Genomic DNA, 20,627 nt, shown 5'->3' on the forward strand with positions numbered 1-20,627 from the left:
ATTTATGTAAACAAAGCTGCTTGAGATACTGCCTATATCATCTCACCCCTTCGATTCATCATTACATATCCAATTTTAGTAGGTCGTGGATTATGCTGAAATGATGCATCACTCCTACCTCGGTACCACCCAGTGTCTCTCTATTCCTTTTAAGGTAATTGGCTCTGGGCTTGAGATAAGTCATTTAATTTGCCACCTTTCTGGGCCATTTTAATATCTATCAAGATCTCGACCGTTTGCTGCAGGTGCTGCGCAATTATTGTGCAACTCCCAAGCAATTTTATTTTCGTTGTGGCTTGATTTTCAAGATTTATTAGAATTATTTCTTAGTCGGGTTTTAATTTTGATGATAGGATAATTAATTGTCACATGTCATAATCCTAGATGAGAAGAGGTGAGAATTATAGAGGATGTGAACTCTCACCGCATTACATATGGGTCTCACATTTTTATTTCCCCCTCCACCTTTGCAAACAAATAGTGCCTTGGGAGAAAAGAGCATATTGCTGCAATGAAGTGAGAATCCTTACTCCAAATGATGCAACCATTGTCTCCTTTTTATGTGGAAAATATCATCACACATGATGTGGTATTCAATAAGAATAGATCTGGTGTCATGTTGATAGGTGATGATAAGTGATCTTGAGGTTAACAGACGCTGCCAATTTCACTAAATGCCATGTGGAATGCAACCATTGTGGTTTGCAGTGAAGGTGGACATTTGAAAGATAGCTCTTTTATCAACATTACTTTTGCAATAGATGGGGATACTATTTGCTTACTAGATCTCCATGGACAAAGAAATTGAACTCACCATACCATACAAGAACTAATTCTGTCCTTTGGTCTTGTCATGCTGTTGTACTCGAAAAGAAAAATCTCCATTATTGAAGAAGCTGCTGAAAATCATAGCTAAGACGACCACATTCGCTTCCTCTAATGAAGACGCATGAGAGTAGCACAATATGCTACCCTCAGGGAGTGTCGAGTCACACTCGTAATCTACGGGGAGTCATATTTGCATCTTCTCCATCATATATATAGTCTCTTGTCCTTTTCCTTTACCCCACTAGGGTATTTGATAAAGACCCACAAGCTATACAATCAATATATTGTGGTACATCAATGGTTAATACCAACAAGAACCTATCGTCTTCACCAAACAATCTATTGAATGCAAGAAACTAGATTGATCACAAAACCTTCTTTACTACAAAGAAAATAAATAAATAAAAGAAAAAAAATCATCAAACGGTTGTTCAGTCAATGATGACCAACACCTCCTAATGAAGAGTTCATGTTTTCAATGTACTCTATGTATATGTAATAGTTTCCATCTCCTAATATAAAGCTACCAATAATCAAGAAATAAAAATAAAATAAAATAAAAATAAATAAAATAAAAAATAAAAAAGATAAAAAAGCAGACCTCCTAAGGGTCAAAAATGATATAAGAAGAGGGGCCATGCAGCTCAGCCTATTGTAAGAGAATAATAACAAATCCAATTCTTCTAGTTTTAACTCCATTTGTGCAGCTCAAGCTCTCCAACATGAAAAGGGTAACTTGTGCAAATCTTCGCATACATTTTTTCAGATTGGGTGTTAAAAAATCTTTTTGATACGCCCAATCCTGACCCATTCGTGTGAACTAAACCCACTGGCTAGTTCAATAACCTATTTACCAAGAGAAAGTGAGCATAGGCTGGCTCTAAGGCCGGTCAAGCACCTCTGGAAAATTAAGTCGATTCAATAACAACATTGCTCAAAAGTCGGGGACTTGGAAATTATGAAGATGATGAACTATAAATGCTCAAGGAGTAAATGTGCATTACTAAAATGGTAGATGAGGAGTATTTATAGTGAAACCTGGTGCTTCTTGGTGGTTGGATCGTCCAACACGTCTCAGATCTCCTCCGTAGAATACATGTGCCATCTATGTTTATGACCTTTCTGACAAGTGTAGGCTTGATACTAAAGTGACAGAGACATGTCCTACCTGCTCACTTGACAGCTCGGCTAGAACGCCGCCCTAGGAAGATAGGGGTAAGGTCAATGGATCTCTTGGCAAGTACGAAATAATGTCAGGCCTCTAGGCATGTAAAGACAAACCATTCTACTTGTCCCGAGGTTGGGGGGTGGTTCCTCAATCTCATCCTAGATCCTTATATGGGAATAGAACAGTTTGAGACACTAACTACGGGAGCCTTCATCCATTGAAGCCCTCAGGCTTGGGCTTTGACATGATATTCCGGTTTTCTCTAAGAATAAAAAAGTCAGACTTTGTTTGCTTGGACCTAGTCTAGACTTGGGTCTCCCCTGGGGTCTAGGGCTTTGCCAAATTTGGCATAACACTTTTTATATTTGATAATATTTCTCAATGCTTGAAGACCTGCGTGCACTTTCATCTATTCTTAAACATTTTACATGAGCTCCCTCTGTTTCCATTGGAAACAAGGCACACCTCCTCCGGAATCAAAACATTACTAAAACCCTCTCCATCTTTAACACCGTAATGTCTTGTTAACCTAAAATGTGATTTTACATTTTTACCCTCAATTGATAAAATTATTTTAAAATCTTTACAAAATGACCAATATACCTTGATGTTATTTCCATTCTCAATCGATTTCTCTTCTTGTCTGAGTTCCAAATTGAGGGCCAAAGTTTAAATCTTATGCATAAATTTCTTAAAACCCCATCTTTTATTTTTAATTATGATGAGCAGTAGAATTAGGTCTTGCAAAAGGGCAAGGAGATGGTTGGTCATGTCGGGATTTAAATGCATATTCAGTTGCAACAGTGGTGGGATGGCTGTGATGGGAATTGGGAAGAGATTAAGCAGGCTGATATTGGGGAGAAATAAATCAATATATACCTTGTAGAGGGGAGGGTTGTTCCTGACTGTCTTGCAACACCATTTGGGGGGTTAATATGGTCATTGTAAAGTTTAATTTGAATTTTAATAGTCCCATATGTGCAATAACTAATGATGTTAAATTTGGAGGGATCTTTGTAAAGCTTTGATTTTGAGGGAGATGGGAATAGTTTCCAATGTAAACAGAGGGGGTTTATGTAAAAATTTTCTTTATTTCTTTGGATTAAAAAAGAAACTTTCGAGGGGTGGGTCAGCTGGTAAAAAAACCAATTACTCTAAATAAGAGATTAGAGTTTGAATCCCCAGGGGCAAAGGGCGTATAGCCCGGTCTATTATGTAATACTGCCATCCCAATATACAAAATTGCTTTAACAAAAGAAAAAAAGAAAAAAGAGACTCCCTTTGTTTTGATATAACTGTTAGTGCTTTTCATTCAATAATTGTTTCAAAATGAAAAAAGGGACAAAAATAAAGGCTACATATGGTTGGTTGTCTAGTCATTAATTAACGAGCTTGAATTATCTCCCCTTTAGAAAGCTCTTGCAAATCTTACTCCAGAACTTCCTATCTGGTTCACCGATCTCCATTCTTGATTTTGCATCCTCTGCAAATTCTTTCTGTGTTGTTCCAATCATTGTCAGATATACATATATAATAATTTTAAATGTTTTTCTTTGAAGAAGTGAACAGAAATTGATTAAGTACCGATATCTTACTTCTATGACATTGTTGTTAGCAAGCCGATCTATGATATTATGTAAGATGTCTTTGGTGTATTCTGGGTGGCCTTGGATGCCTAATATATGTTCTCCAATTGCAAACATCTCTACTCCTGTTTGTTCTGAGAATGCTATCACTTCAGCTCTAAAAGGTACTTCCCATACCTGTTTCACATTTGAACAGTGCTGTCATGACAGATGAAAACTAATCACTTAGAGAGAGAGAGAGAGAGGAACCTCATCCTGATGGCATTCAATGATGGTAAGGGAAGGTGGGATTTCCTCAAGGTCACCAAAAGAGCTAGAAAGCGGCAAGTCTTCAGCAATCCTGATTTTCCTCAATCCAAGATCCCATCCACCATAAGCTTTCCCAACCTTGCCACCCAATGCTCTGCACAGCACCTATATGACAAACAAAAATAGAGAAACCCATGAGCAGATGAACTATTAGGAGAAAAGAAATGAAGAGAACCCAACTTGTGAAACCAAGCCAAACCCTTCATGTACCTGGTGCCCAAAGCATATGCCAAGCACCTTCTTTTCCATGGCATCCAGTGTTTGCAAAAGAAAGCAAAGCTTCAAGATCCACAGCTCATTTCCATAAGCATCACTAGGACTACCACTGATGACAAAACCATGGTACTTGTGAAGATCATCCATGTCAGGAAACTCCCCATCAAAAACCCTAAACAAGTCCCATTGGTCTCCTTCTTCTGCAAATGCTTTAAGAAATACATTGAAGTATCCACCATACACTTTCTTCACATAATCAGAATCCTTTACTGCCATCAACAGACAATACTTCTTCTGATCTCCAGAAACCATCTTCAAGACAATAGCGAGAGACAGAGAGAGAGAGAGAGAGAAAAAGAATATTGATGGACTCCGAGAATACTGGGGTAAGACGGTGAGAGATAATAAAAACCCACTTGAAGGAAAGTTGAAGGCTGAAGAGTTGAGAATGAGAAGGGCGTTGAGGGAGAAGGAGCTATTTCTAGTGAGGGATCGATAGAGACGTAGAGTGAGTCGGAAAACACATGGTTTTATTATTTAGTTCTTTTTATTATTTAATGCAGTGAGTTATACTTGCACGTGTTTTGTCTGATGTTAAAATCCAAAACTGTGATTCTGTGAGATTTTATATAGGCAAATACTTTCTGAGTAAAGCCATTGAATTTGTTCTTAGGGAACCTAAGTTTGTTTAACATGTTTTTGTTGGGAATAAACTGTTATTTGATTCTCATCTATCTCTCTCTCTCTGTGCAGTCCCCACTTTTTTTGTTTTTTCGGTAGAACAGTTCCATACCCACTTTACAGCTCCATATTATTATAAAGAAGATATTAGAAAATTAAACCAAAACGCTTGGTTCTCCTGATTTGATATCTATTTAATTTGGGGGTAGAGGGACCATATATAAAGTTGTGAAGCAGGTGTCAACATTTAAATAGCTCCATTTTTCTCTATATACCAACTAAAGAAAGAAAAAAAGAAAATCTATTATGTTAAGAGTATAATTAGGGGAAATCACTTCATGGGTCAATCATATTATTTATTTATTTATTTAATGATATAAAGAGATAGATAAACATGTTAGATACCCATATCAATGACAGACGGAGAATCACTGATAACTAGAATTGCCATTGGTTGATTCGTCCACCCACCAATTTAATGTCACATTGAAGGCTAGAAGAAGGATAATAGACATTTATGAAAGAAAAAAACTAAAATGAATGATTTGGACATGAGCTTATGGAAAAATGATAGCATTTTTTATTCTTATAATACCCTCAATCATTACTTAAAGGGATAATTACTATTGCCCCCATACAACAAGCCCACAAAACAACCAACCACGCAAACAAGCCCCCCAGCCAGGAGGGCACCCAATTTAAAAACCCAAAACCCACACCACATTACCCGCAAGGCCCATAAGAGAAAAAAAACAAACGTACCAAAAAACACCAAAAAAAGAAAAAAAGAATAAAAAAAGAAACCGAGAGGAGGGAAAGAACAACCAAAGGACAAACACCACCGAACCCCGCAGAGGCACAAGGGGGAGAAGCGGAAAGCAAACCCCAGGGGAGGCGCCAATATTAAAAAGCACCCCCCAAAAAAAAAAAAAATGGGTTCCCCACGAGCGGGAGAAGGGGGACCAACAATGAATTTGCCAATTCTTATCGATAAAAAGTAGGAGGGAAACCAATATTTTATAATCAAAAAGAAGTGGAAATACATTACGGTTTAAGGGTAGCGCTGTTCTAATAATGAGGACAAGACATCCAACCGCACACCGTAGGGTGAACGGGAAAAAGTTCCCTACTAAATAATATATTTCTGTCTAATAACTTTGGATAATGTTAATGAAAGAGCATCAGGATTAAAATGAATTTTTTGTGTGGATTGAACAAATCCAGTCGGAAACCACACAGGAATTCACCTTCTACGTACATGGACAAAAGTGCATGAAACTAATCGCTTCTCCAACTCTCGAACTTCCAACTCCAAATCATCAACATACTATGACACATGGTTGTCCTCTGTGATCATCAAAATTACCACCTTTGGATTTGAGTGAAGATGAATACAAAGTAGATGTAGCTCCTTTGCTCCAATGGTGAAGATTGTACCCCTGAGAACTCCTATTGTTCCTCTCTTGCCACACCTTATATATCACCAACATAAAATTGTAAATTCTTACCATATTCATAAAGGTGTTACCTTTGAAATGGTTTGCAATCCAGTCAAGCCCCTCCTTCCAACAACTTAAAGGACTCTTCAATTAAATCCATTCACCTTCAAGATGGCACCCCATATCTTTGCAGAAAAAAGAACAAGAGAAAAACAGATGATCCATGGTTTCAACTTGCACACCACAAAGACTACAAACAAGATCAATAATTACTCCTCATCGACACACTTGATCCTTCCTTTCAAGTGATTGCAAACCAGGAGCCAAGCGATGAAGGTGTGTTTACGAACCTAGTCCCCAAATAACCTTATTTCAACTCGTCGAATTGTATTTCACCCTTGCCATTTCTCATGCCGAGCTCAAAGTATATGCACCAGATGACTCAACCTTCCACATTGGAGGACGTGAAATCCCCTAGGATCCTAACTTGAAACCCTGATCACAAGTCTGAGAACCCTAGGATCTAGTAGAAGATAGTTGTGGGCCATCCGGATTGAGACCATTTGATTAGGATCAGAATTCATGAAGTTGGATGGTGAGGATGGTGATTCCGTCATTTTGTTGGAGTTTGGAAGAAGAAATAACTTGAACTTGAATTGACTCGGAAGGTGGATATCCAACTCACAGATGATGAAGTTGGGGGATGCCCAAGTCTAGGTAAGAGTCCTTGACATGCTCCCTAGGGCTAGGCAAGTGTCTGAGGCCAGCCATATTGAAAAACCACCTTACCATTGTAAAAATGGTAGGGGCAGTTGGTCGCCCGATCGACCTCCACATGTGGTGGTTGGTCAATTATGCATGGACAATTTCGGGTTTTTAGCTTCTAACACCCATATTTAATAATCTTAAACCTCATGAATGGGATTATTTTATTGTTAGACGACTGAGAACTCTAAAATGAGTTAGAGTTCACGGTATGCGATCTTAAAGGTAATCAATCTTTTTAATATTTTTCCATCGTTTTTCTTCTATTCATGGAGGAAGGATGTCTAAGATTTATGTTGGGAATCTGATTCAATTGGGAAACATGTGTTTTCCAATATTCTCAATCTGATCTAGTATGTGGGATGAGAATTTTCTCTCTCCCATTGGTAACATTTTTTTTCTTCCCAAAATAGATCTCAGAGAACCTCAAATAATTTTTGATTTATTTCGTGATTGGTTTTATTTATTTATTTTTGGGGTGGTGGGTGTTCTTACATCCATTGGGGACAAAATTCTAGTTTAAGGTCGACCCAAGACCTATTGGAAACAGGATATCGAAGACGGGAAGTTCGAACCCAAGTGCTATCATGTGCACCTGGGCGATTGTTTGGGGGCGGTCAACTGCCCTCATGCAGCCCGACAGACCACCATCCCTCTGTAACGGATTTTGGGCACTATTTCGGCTTATTTTGGTTCCAAACTTAGTTCTAGTTGCATGCTTATATTTTATTAGGGATTCCAGTAGCTTGTTAGCATATTGATTTGTGAAGTTTGGGTATACTTTGGAGATGTTTGAGTGTTTATCAGGTGAGGGATACAAATCCTAACATATTCATGATTATGTTATATGCCTTACAAATCCACATCATGCCTATGTTATTGTATGATGATGTCTCTCACTCTTAAGGCATGCTTGCTTGGGTAGTTGATGGGATCTATGTTATCTTGCTATTTCTTTAATTAAATATCTTGAATATGTGAATTGCTATATGTTGGGTTATAGGAATTGTGTAGATCCATCCATGCATATTATTTGCTTGGGGTTGTGGTTTAAGCCATTACCCTTCGTGCCTTGCATGTCATATGGATTGAATGTTCATAATTGGATGTCTAGATTGCATGGCCAAGAACCCTTAACATGTACGACTTTATCGAAATTGGGCATTGCGATCGAATGACTCATGACCATGGTACCTAGGTTGGTGGGCATCCAAGACTGGCTAGGCCGTGTGGGAGACACAACCATACCACCGTATCATTCATGGTAGGATTACATATGGTAGGTGTAGGGTTTGTGAATGTCCAAGAGCGAAGGGAATCCATCAGCGACACAATGTTTGCCCTATTATATGTGGATGACCATAGGGTCATGGGTGTGTATCCGAGGGTAGGCCATAGGATATGATATTCTCTGTCTTGGGAAGGATATTGGACCGAGTTCGTAGGCCATAGGGAAGGTATCTGGACCTTGGTTAACACGGTGAGAGGTTGTGGTCCTAATCCCTAGCCATGGTCGTGATGATGGATTTATATCCCTATACCTAAGTCATGACAAGCCGTGACACTCAGGATCAGTTGGAGCGATGAGGGGTCTGTGTGTGACATTCCTAGAGGGGACTAGTGGCTTCCTTTATGTATGTCTACCTAGATAGAGACCAGCATGGTTAGACCTTAGATGCATCCCACATTGCATTGCATTCTCATTCATATTATGATACCAGGGTTATGTGAGTATTGTGATCTCGTGAGTTTTTAAAACTCACTCCCGTAGATATATGTTTCGGGTTTGGTGCAAGATATGATGACCAAGCCATTTAAGAATACTTGGCGCCGTCGGAGATGTATGAGGTTCCAGGTGTAGAAGACTACAAGCTTTATGATAGTTTGTGTGTATGTTTGAAGTGCTCCTATGGCACTTAGTCGTCTAATAGTAGAGTAGTTATTTATCGAGACATTGAAGTTATAGAATGGAAAGTACTTCATTTTGTTACGTTCATTGAGGGATGTAACTAAACTCAACGTTATTTCTCATTTCTTTTGAGATTTTTGAGATAATTGTTCATTTGATATTTATATATTATGGACTTGATTATTCCTGCTATTTGATTATGATATTGTGTATAATATTGTGGACTGCAATGTAACCTGATCATGTGACCACGGATCACATCCACGGGTCTGATACCGGCGGGTAGGGTGTGAGAGGGAATCCACAGATTCAACTAGAACAATTGACCACCACCCCCCCACTCCTTTGAAGTTCCACATCCATATGTCTATTATGCCACCCAACTCCTTCCAACCTCAACCGACTAATCCTATCCTCCTTATGTTTCCCAACAACCGACTGACTAGCAATCCTGATTTATAGATGGGGCCATTACTCAACATGGTTCATACCAATGTCTAGTTTCTTCTCCACAATGAAGCACATACCTAATACACTTCTATGTTAGCCATAGATGAGCATGAGAATGGCATCTCCAAAGACCATATGGAATTGCTACCAAACGATCTATAAGTGATAAACCTCACCTAACGGTATCTCCTTCCATAGGAAGGCTCCCGCCCCCCCCATATGTGAGAATGGCCTACTTGACTCCATTCAGTAACTAACGGATGAAAAGGACCCCCCCCCATTTTGGATGAACACACTAAACTCCATGCCACATTGTGAGAACCCACATCGAACTACCAAACCAAAGAAACTTCGCAGCGACTATTTATTTTGTGCATTACTATTTTTGGGATGGCCATTGCATTGAACTAATAAGTTAGTATTCCCATAAGCAAGCATATATTTAATGTGCTAAATGCCCAGCATAGGATACTACTCTATTACACCAAAAACCAATCCAACTATCAATTTTCGATCAAACCATGGAAATCACCGTCGATAAGCCTTTGAGGAAATACGGATGCAAGGTACTAAATGAAAAGTACAAGGCTAAACCCTAATCTCTAGAAAATCATCCCCCCCCCCCATCACACTTTCCAAAGAAAATACTAAAGTTGCTCTATTACGTCAATGCTGATTGCAAAGAGAAACAATCAAATACCCTCGAGAAAGCTCCATTGTACCAAATCGTTGGCTTTCTTAGATCCACCTGGCCGCAAATGTAGTGTGCTCCAATTCAAGTGCTACCCATGCAACAATTCTTGGAAAAGTATAAGTCTATGATCCGCCTTCCTTCAATAAATGCCCATTGAGCGGACCTATCACACCCCACCCTTGGTGTGTCGGGTCTACCCAAGTAATTTGAAGTCCGACAGGCGACCCGTAAATAGGATTCAATGTCAAGCTCGTAGTCCCATTAGTGGGCAAGGCATCTTCCACCATTGTTGATCGATACCGTAATAGTACTCCATACCGGTGCATGGATTGTACCACGTACTCCTATCAACTCCCACTAGGTCCTCAATTATATCTTAAAAGGAAGGGATCTCCAAACAGGAGTTCAGGATCTCTTCATCACCTGCAAAACCATCTAAAAGAAAACATTGTCCCCAAAGAGTAAGCTCAAAAGAACTCAGTGAGTAGTTCAAATACAAGTAATGAATACAAACATAGTCAAGAACAAAGTATGATGCAATATGATATGAGACAATATGCAAGTATGCAACTAACTCTAACAGATACTGGTCTCTAATAGGCCAATAGCATAGGGGTGGGCAGGTTGCCCAAAGGACCAATAGCTAGCTACTGACCAACTACCCCATCAAAATCCACATAAAGTTGTGGTTTTCGGCAAGGTTCATCCGAGACGCTTCCCCTGCCTTGTAGAGCAAGATGAGAGCATTTACTTGAGCTTTGAAACCTTCTAACCTTGTTTTTTGTGCCTACAACATCCACCTCCTATATCTATCTGGGTTGGATCTAGACCTTCTCCCAAAGTCTTCCAAAGTGGCCAATTCCCAATTCACCATATTCATCATCTGTTCATGGATTCAACACTTGATCCAAAAGTCTTTGTCTCTTCTTGGCATTTAACCTGCAAGATGGGATTTTAGGTTAGGATTCTAATGGATTTCAAACCCCACCCCAAACAAAAAAGGGGAGAGGAGGAGAAGATAGGGAGCATCTCTCAGAGACCCTTAGGGGGGAGCACAAATCTACTAAAGGATGGGATGAAAATTGTCCTGTGGCAGGATCTCTAGGGATTCTAAAGTAAAGATAGAAGCTGGACTCTGGGGAGGGGCCAAGTCTCTTGCACTACAAGAATAGAAACATAGAACACATAAGCAGGTAAAGATGGAGGAAGGGAAGATAAAAGGAACAGTGATCTCAAATGGTCGATGTACCTAGGGGTAGCTACCGAATTAATCCACACCCCTTCAAGGTGAAATTCAAGAAAGGAAAAGAAATAAGAGCCTGCGAGGACTCTACCAGAGAGTTGTCGATCTCTCTTATCATAACAAAATAGCTCTAGTAGCTTCTATCAACTCCAAACCCAAAAGGCCAGCTCATCCTAATATAGGGAGTCACAGTCCATTCATACAATGCTGAATGGAGCAGAAGATCAACCATAGATGTTATTGAGGCGAACTACTAATGTTAGGTGTGTGCAGTAATAAAGGGGTAAGAGGGATATCATTCCCACTAGGATAAAAAGAGTGAAAAATTACATACTAGCAAGAAAATAATTATAGCTAAACAAATTATGAAAGATAACTAAATATGATTTAATTACAAAAAAGAAAGAAATAATAAAGCAAGAAAACTAAGAATGAAAAAAAGAGATTCCAAAAGAAAAACCACCCCTAAAAAAAAATCAGGAGATGAGTAGATTACCCAGACGAAGATCCCTAACATATAAACCTCCCAAGTTATGCAGAGGATCAATTTAATATATGATTAAACACAAAAAATTATAAACAAGTCGAACAAAGCATCTAACCTATAAGTTAGATGTAATTGTCATCTTAATCCTAGGTCTAGCATGCATCCTATGTTACATGAAAAAAACGATATTCATGAAATGGCAAACATAAGGCATTAAGAACAAAATTGAAGAAGACAAAAGGGAGAATTGAATCAAATGAAAGGGAAATAAAATCAAAACTATCTCATGTAAGGATCCATCTAACCCTAACAAAAGAAACTTAGAACATTATAGAAGAAGAAATAGTTAAGGGAAACATCCATAGGGTTGTAGAACAAACTCAGCAACTCAAAATTCATTCCAAAGAGCTCCAACTGCAAATCATCGTCGCACTCTCCAAAGCTCCAAAAATGTTTATGCGAAATATGCTCCCTATATAGATTGATTCAGATTATATGGGATATGATTCGATAAAGTTTGAAAAAACAAGTGAATGACCAACCAAGAAATGTTTGTCTAAGTGAGAAATTATAGTTTAGAGACAAAATAAAACACAATTGGATAAAGATCAAGAAGTCGAAGCCCTCTCCAAATATCAGCTCGATGAGCGGATGACCATCCAATGAAGGACTGATCGAAATGACAAAAAAAAAAAAAAAAAGAAAGAAGGGATCTTCTCCTGAATAGGATTCTTTTTCCTCTTTTTCTCTTCTTTGATCAACCATCAAATTCCATTAATTGCTCCAAGAAAATTGATGTTGTTCAAGGAGTCTAAGTACTAAGATGATTCACGGCAAGCATAGATAATTTGAATAAGTACTTACTAGGATAATATAAATTACCAAAATTACTTGAATTTGGCGAGAGTGCATTTTATGCTCATTTACATGCGATATTAGGGTAGAATGATACAAAACGAGTGCCAATACATGAAAACGTATCCAATTAATTACTCAAAATAATATGCATAAAATAAATTTATCAAGTGTTCATCCCAATTTTTAGACAACCTCTAAGCATATCTTCCAAGAACTATGTGGTTTGCTCAGACTATCCATCTATCTTAGGATGATGGATTGTATTCAAGTTCAGAGGTTCCAAAGCTTCGAGACTACTCCAAAATGAAGGTAAATCTTGGATCTGGCGAACAATGCTAAGCGAAAGAGAATCTCACACATTTCCACATATAACCTTACTAGTCTTGTCCATTGTAAAGGTAATCTTCGTCGGGTGAAGTGAGCGATTTAATCAATTTATCACGATCACCCACACCTTGTCCATTCCTCAAGGTACGAGGCAACTGTGACAAAGTCCAGTTATGTTCTCCGACTCCGATAGGTACGAGAGTGGTGTGAAGGACCTGATGATGGTTGTCTAATGGCCTGGGATAGGTACAAGTGGACAAGTCTACATCATCTAGTAAAGAAGCCTCAACCGAATGTGAATGCTATCGGAATGTGCAGTGAGCACTCAATGATGTTCCTCATTCAAAATTCCATAGGTTCTTCCACAATGGAACATACAATCTTCCTCTATACGAAGGCACCAGAGAGGATATAAAGAAGTCTAACACTTCGTAGATTTGAAGAAAGTTTTCAATATTATCCTTCAATTCTAGATCCGAAACTATAGGGCAATAATGTCTCTTAAGTTTGGTCTTACTGTCAAGGCTGCAAGAATCACATCCAAATCTACTGGCCACAATCTCCAACTCAAAATCCATGATGACCTTCAATAGAGGCTTGTTGAGCATGCAAGTCTATGTCTCAAGTTGCTCTTCCTATTCAAAGCATCTACAAGAACATTTTCCTCACTAGGGTGACATTGGATGTCACAGTACAAGCCTTCACCAATTACAACCACCTATGCTATCTAATATTCAATTCCGCCTAGGTGAAGAAGTACTTTGAACTCTTGTGGTCGGTGTAGATGGCTATCTTTTCGCCAAAAAGATAGTGATGATAATTCTTCAAGGCAAAGACTACAATTAATTGTCAACTCAAGGTCGTGAATGAGGTAATTGTGCTCATAGTCCTTGAGCTGCCTCGATACATAAGCAACCACTTTTCCATGCTACAACAAAGCACAACCAAGGCCAATCTTTGATGCATCAATATATATAGTCAAACCCCCAAAGTCATTTGGTACCGTCAACACTGTTGCATTGTCATGTCTACTCAGCTCTGAAAGCTCTTTCACAAGCATTGTTCCACTCAAACTTGACCCTTTTCTTGGTCAACATTGTCACAGAGGCAAATAGTCTGGAGAAGTTCTCAATGAATCTGCTCTAGTAACATATCATTCTCAAGAAGCTTCTAATCTCATTGATTGTTTTAGGTTTATCCCAATCCGCCACTGCCTTGATCTTGTCAGGATCAAGGATCAACACTAATTCATTTGGCAGATACCGCATGACCTTAAAAAGCTAATCTATTTTCTGGGTCTCAAGCTACCTGGCATCACAGAAACCTAAACATCCTCCCCAAGGTGTAAAGAAATAAACCAAGATCCCACCAAACAGACCAGGAGAGCAGCGAAAAGGTGTTGAGTTCAAAATCAGTTAACTCCGGTCGATATTGGAGTGGATGTTGAGATTGAATCTTCATATGAAGAAAATGTATGTGGTCTCTACCTATAACCTGCTTTGGATGTGAAAATTGACCACCGCCCTAAGAAAAGAAGTTGAATATTCACATTTTTGGTTAAATAATTTACCCATGAAGTACGAAACCCATCTTTGTTTACCATTAAGTGCAATTGCGTGGACCTCCTCTGACAGTTTACATGCAGTCATTAGCTTAAGAATTTTCCTCAAGTACCCTTTGGATGCTCGTCTAGTTGATGTTAATGGTAAGTAGTTAATGTGGCCAAACATATAGATTGGGATAATCACCTTTTTGGTTAATCAAAATTCCTCGCCTGCTCTTTCTCTTTTATCCTTTTCCCATCACTGCTTATTTTGATTTGTTTTCTAATGAAAGAGGAGTGTTACATGAATCTCCAGTACCTCATTGTCAACTGAACATGTCAAGCATTCCAATGTAAGATTGAATATAAATTAAGAAGAAATCTCATCTTGATGTATATATGGTCATTATCTACAATAGAGTTCACTTTATGTATATATGGTCATTATTTGACGAGTTCTTTTATCAAGTGCTACAGGTCGCCCTACTATTTTAGCAATTGAAAGGAGTACTTTCTCATGCCAATACTCAAGAGGCAAGTCAGGGAAATGAACCCAAATGAGCTTTGCTTCCGGTTGAGGATCATGAATGTTAAAATCCGGCCGCCACTACTGGAAGTGAATAAACTGATTGCTAACATTCCACAAACCTCTACGCCATACCTCCAACATATCGGCATATCGGCCTCACAGCGAAATTATAAGATAATAAACCCCTTCCCTAGAGAGTGTAAGAACACCCCCTTGATTGAGCTTCCATGACTTTCTCACAAGATCACGCAATGCATCCATGGTAATTGTTCGAAAATTTTCTCATCTTATTAAGGAGAAACGAAATTGATTACATTGAAGTTCATACTCATGTTGAGGGATCACAATCCTACAACATAGACCAACTTGAATTAGTGATGGGAGGGAGTCAATCTCTGGTATAATTGAACTTCCCATCACCCCTCCTGCATAAGATTTCACCTCTTCCCCTTAGTTATAAGGTTTTTGGTGTGCTTGTGCCCATTTTGTTATTACCAAACAGATTTTAACAGGTGAAATGAGAAAATAAGCACATGCATTAAAAACAGTAAGAAGCATTGTCAAACACCTTCTTAATGGCATTGAAATCACCAAGAAAGATCCATGGTAATGATGGATCGATCATGTAATATCACAGGATAATTGTTCTCGTCCATAGAAGTCACTAGCACCATACACAAAAGAAAAGAGGAAAATTATTCTGAAAAAATTGCACCTCCCCTATGCACCATTTGTTCTGAAACAAAGAGAGGACAAAATATTGCGTTGTCTTTGTTCCGAAAAATCCAGATCCTCCCAAGCGCATGTGTTTCATAATTCACAAACCAATCCCAATTTGAAACCATCTTACGTTCAATAGATCTTGATTTTTCTTCTTTAACACTCCAAACAACTCAAGTCAATTTTTTGAGGCACAGTCCCGAACCGAAGGTTTCCACCCTAGTTCATTTAAGCCTCGTGTGTTCCAAGTATCATTTAACAGTCATGGAGAATTAGGAGGAGAAGCATTGCCTGCAAAACCTTATTTACATGTGGACTTCTGTCTCTCTCACAATGGGAGTAGACTTGAATGCAGCGTATTAAATGCGCAGCACCTGCTGCCAACAGTCAAAATCGAGTGTTGCGCATTTAATTCGCCGCACTAAAGTTGAACCCTCATAACAACCCATCAGGATTGGAGGATCATTCTTTATCCCAACATCAGCATCCACCTCACCACCCATATCTCCTATAAGGCATCAAATTGGGTTTAGAGTAGTTGGCTACATGAAATTAGTGACCCTCCTCCCCTTTAGACATTTTTATCCCTAAAACTAATAATTTTTTTAAACCCTAGAATCTTTCGGCACTATCACCATTGGATATGAGCAAAGCCTATGACCGCCTGGAATGGAGTTTTCTAGAACAACCTCTAGTCAGCTATGGATTCCCCCTTCAATGGATAGAATGGGTCATGAAGTGCATTTCTACCACTCAGCTTTCAGAGCTTTTGAATGGGTCCCCCCTATCGCCCTTTACCCCGTCAAGAGGTTTATGACAAGGTGATCCTTTATCATCCTACTTATTTGTTCTCTGTGCGCAAATCTTGACTTCTCACCTCAAGCTGGGTATGCAAACAAAAAAGCTATGAGGCATCCACCTTTCGCCAGGTGCGGAGCGCATCTCACATTTAGCTTTTGCTGACAATTTGATCCTGTTTGGTCAAAGCTACTACTGCCGAAGCCAGAACCTTCCATAGAATCATTCAGGACTATTGCTCTCACTCTGGGCAGCAATTGAATTTTCAAAAAACTAGAGCTCATTATAGCCCAAGCACCTCATCGACACTCAAAAGAGATCTCTCCACTCACTTTCACATCACACCCACATCGGAGCTTGACATTTATCTTGGGATACCCCTAATTCCTGGAAAACTCAAAAAGAAGCATTGTGATTGCCTTCTCAATAGAGTTAACACAAGACTTCAACACTAGCGGGCCAAACATTTATCTTATGCTAGAAAGAAGGTACTCATTCAATCCACAATTGCCGCAATGCTTACTCATTTCAGGTCTTGCTTCTTACTTCCGGTCTCAGTCACACACACACTTGATAAACTGTCTCAAGACTTCTTTTGGGCTAATGGAAGCCAAAGACACATCCACACCGTCTCGTGGGACACAATCTGTAGCTCTACCCGAACTGGTGGTCTTAATCTCAGAAAGACCGCGGATTTTAACCTCGCCCTTTTGACTCGGAAGGCATGGGAACTCCTCAACCCCACGAACTCCCCAAGGGGACGACTGATTAAACATAATTACTTCAAGCACTGCTCTTTCTTAGAAGCTACGACACCACCCACGGCCTCATGGGGATGGAAATCAATGATTAAAGCGAGGGATCTCCTACATCAGGGTCTCTTTATCCAAATTGGCGATGGTCTTCAAACAAGCCCTTGGAACCCAAGCTGGATACCTGACCACCCACCCGATATTGGTTGTTATCCAGTAGCACACTCTCCCAGAAACATGTCTGAATTTATTCACCCCGAGACGCCTTTATGGGATAGGGACAAAGCTTTCGCCTAGTAGCCTTTGGAGGTGGCAATTAAGATCCTTGGCATCCCCCTCCCACTCCATCCGACCGCAAATCATTTCATTTGGAAAATCCATTCCTCATGTATGTTCACTGTGAGTTCGGCTTACCGTCAGGTATCCACCTCCCCAATCCCGACCCCTGACTTCAATTGGCTACGTTTGTGGCATATCCCACTTCCACCTCGGATTCTGTTTTTTGTATGGAAGGCCATCCATGGCAAGTTACCCACAACAGACCTATTGCGAGAGCGTGGTTGTAGTGTACCCCCCAGTGCCACATTTGTGGTTATCCCAGCACATCGGCACAACACCTCTTTACCTCTTGCCCTTTTACCATACAATTATGGAACACTATGCACTTGATTCAAGGGGATACATCCAAATCTTTCAGTTCCCATCTACAAACATTGGTCACCCAATCTTCTTCCACCTCATCCTCCAATCAACAAGCCACTATCACTCTAATAGCATTGTGGAGTTATTATAATCACATTACCTATTCCTCTCAAGAACAAACTATCCAAGAAGCCCTGCAAAGATTCCAACATGCTATGGTCGCTTTCTCCCCCCCCCCCCTTCCCCATCAACACAAGTCTGAAAACCACCACAGTTAGTCAGATGGGAGCCCCCGGAGCCAGGACATTTCAAACTAAATGTGGATGGATCCTTATTCTCTGAAAGGCATAGATCTGATATCCGGGGCATAGCTCGGGATAAAAACCATCAAATGGTTTTTGCTTTTAGCCAAGGTACAGGTTGCCAGGACTCTCTTATTTCGGAAGCTCTTGCCATCCGCAGAGGTCTTGCTCTTGCACGTGATTTCAATCTGTCTCACATATGTGTGGAAAGCGACAACCAAGCACTCGTGCTATCCTTACAAAACCCGATGTCCCGCAATAGCTGGAAAAACTCTCTCTTAATCTCTGACATTATGCAGTTAGCCTCTTCTTTTACTGATTGCACTTTCATGCATATTCCCAGAGAGGCTAACTTTGTGGCAGACACACTAGCAAAAAATGCTGCGATCTCTCAGGAGAACTGTGTGTATCTACATTCCCCACCCCCCTTTTTATCTTAGGTCATTCTTTTACTCCCTTATGTGTAAACTTCCTAGAGGATTTCTGTTGAATCAGTAAAGTATCTTTCTTACCAAAAAAAAAAAAACCATTGGAGATGAAGACCACCCTTCTTATCTGCCCAAGAATCTTCACTTGTTTTTGTTTTCCCACAGTGGCTCCATTATTATAGTGAACAAGGAACCAATGATCGAGCAAAGCGATTCGTCAACCTCCCCAGCCTCTAAACAATTTAGCATTTCAACAATGTGGTGATGCCCGCTAGTACTTGCAATCATCATCTTTGTGTCCACTGGATTTGTGAACTTGCACCAAGAGACAGGTCCATGGAGCTGTGATCCAAACCCTCAGTCTACAATCTAGATTGGTTACGTGCTTGGGATCATTACTCTTGATGGTCACCCAAACGATGGAATCAAAGCACATTTGGGGAGATCTTCTATGATACAGAGGTGAAGACTACAACATGGGAGGGGGAAAAGTGGGGGTTTTTTGGCAGACAATGAGGGTGGTCCTCATCTGCAAGGATGGTGGTGCTAGAGGATTTTAGGGCCTAATGTATCCTAAGGATTAGTTTTATGGGTAAAAATATCTATTGGGGGAGGGATCGGCCTCCTCTCCATGGAGCATATCTCCTAGAGAGTGTTCGGTGAGGTCTGTTATCTGCCACATGGAACATACCAATCCAAAGGCCAAAACAAAATTGCTCTTTTTACATAAATGAAACCACAAGATTGGAAAATAGAACCCAAACCCGATTTTTACATCTTTTCCCTTTCTCTAAAATTGATTTTAGATCTTGTCTTTTTTGTTGTCATCTTGTATATCCACCCTCATCGCGGCTGTCAGACTCAGTTGTACTTCGTGTTTCTACCACGCTGGAACTTCCAACCCTTTCATTCATGCATCTTTTGTTACTAAGTTTCTTCTCTTTCGAGTCCAACTCCAACAAGTGAGTGAAATCATATACACACCTAAGAGCTTCTTCCATTAATGCCATTGAGTATAGAAATGAAGGAGAGAGTGAAGGTGTTTGTTTTCAGGTTCTGGTCTCAAACAAAGAGTGACTAACCTAGAGAAGATAAGAGCTAGGAAGTGACAGTGACGGATCTATTTAAAGAGAGAATCGAGTAGGACGTGATGGTTGTAATAAATAACAAGTGATTTATGAAACAAGAATTTTTTAAAATGTTCTTGGCCCAAATTGGGTTTGGGTTCAAACTTCCAATTTCGGTTTTTCTCATGAAAAAGAAAAAGGGAAAAAGTTTGCAATTTCTTTGTTTAAGTTTTACATCTCGTCCTTGAAAGTGAAAAACGTCATTCTTCATCTGTGTCTCTGCAACTTCTCAATCGGTGTTGGCTTCTAGAGTAATTTGATTCACCGTTTGAAAAGGCTTGAAAGCGAGATTGAAAGCTAAAAAATGAAACCATAAATTCTCCTCATTCCCCATTATACTAAAATCCAGACTTCCAACTCTTGCAGGCTTGAAGGAAGAAGATGAATGTCCACAATCAAGTCTAAAGAAAGGGGAAAGGTGTAAATCAAATAGGGTTTTGAGTTCTATATTGGATCTTGTAGTTACATTTATGGGAACAAAAGCAATTTTGTTTTGGCCTTTGGATATTTCACGTGGCGGACTTTCAGATCTCACTGGGCACTCTCTTGGAGATATTTTGTATGGAAATGAAGAGAGTCAATGTTTTGACTAGGTTTGGAGACTCAAAAAGTTATTTTAGTCAGTTACGTGAATAAAAACATAGTGGTTAATTTTGTAAAGAAAAACCTAAAAATGACTAATTATGCACTTTTCTCCTAGGTTAAAAGTATTCATATCGAGTATTACATCGATCTGGTGATTTTATGAAACATATCATCTTGTATCAAGTGTCATATCATATTGGCCAATGCATTTTAGTGCAATCTAATAGACAGGTCTCAAATG

At 39.5% G+C, this 20,627-nt stretch overlaps 1 protein-coding gene across 1 annotated transcript; it reads right to left on the reverse strand.

Moving 5' to 3' along the window:
* Positions 1–3,183: 3,183 nt before the first annotated feature.
* On the reverse strand, positions 3,184–4,574 carry LOC149018389 (gamma-glutamyl peptidase 3-like). The gene is made up of 4 exons (XM_089152674.1): positions 4,102–4,574; positions 3,832–3,996; positions 3,592–3,759; positions 3,184–3,492 (listed from the first exon to the last, which is right to left on the reverse strand). The coding sequence occupies exons 1-4, from the start codon at positions 4,417–4,419 to the stop codon at positions 3,394–3,396; spliced, it is 750 nt and encodes a 249-aa protein (XP_089008800.1). The 5' UTR covers positions 4,420–4,574; the 3' UTR covers positions 3,184–3,393.
* Between the last annotated feature and the right edge of the window lie 16,053 nt (positions 4,575–20,627).

The sequence above is a fragment of the Hakea prostrata genome, chromosome 4, assembly GCF_041222555.1.
Source record: "Hakea prostrata isolate BN-2017 chromosome 4, UWA_Hpros_2, whole genome shotgun sequence".
NCBI classification, from domain to species: domain Eukaryota; kingdom Viridiplantae; phylum Streptophyta; class Magnoliopsida; order Proteales; family Proteaceae; genus Hakea; species Hakea prostrata.

Coding starts and splice junctions, on each gene's coding strand:
- LOC149018389 (XM_089152674.1), bottom strand. CDS start 4,419: ATGGTTTCTGGAGATCAGAAGAAGTATTGTCTGTTGATGGCAGTAAAG. Junction 3,997..4,101: donor GCATATGCTTTGGGCACCAG/GTACATGAAGGG, acceptor TTTGTCATATAG/GTGCTGTGCAGAGCATTGGG. Junction 3,760..3,831: donor TTGAATGCCATCAGGATGAG/GTTCCTCTCTCT, acceptor AATGTGAAACAG/GTATGGGAAGTACCTTTTAG.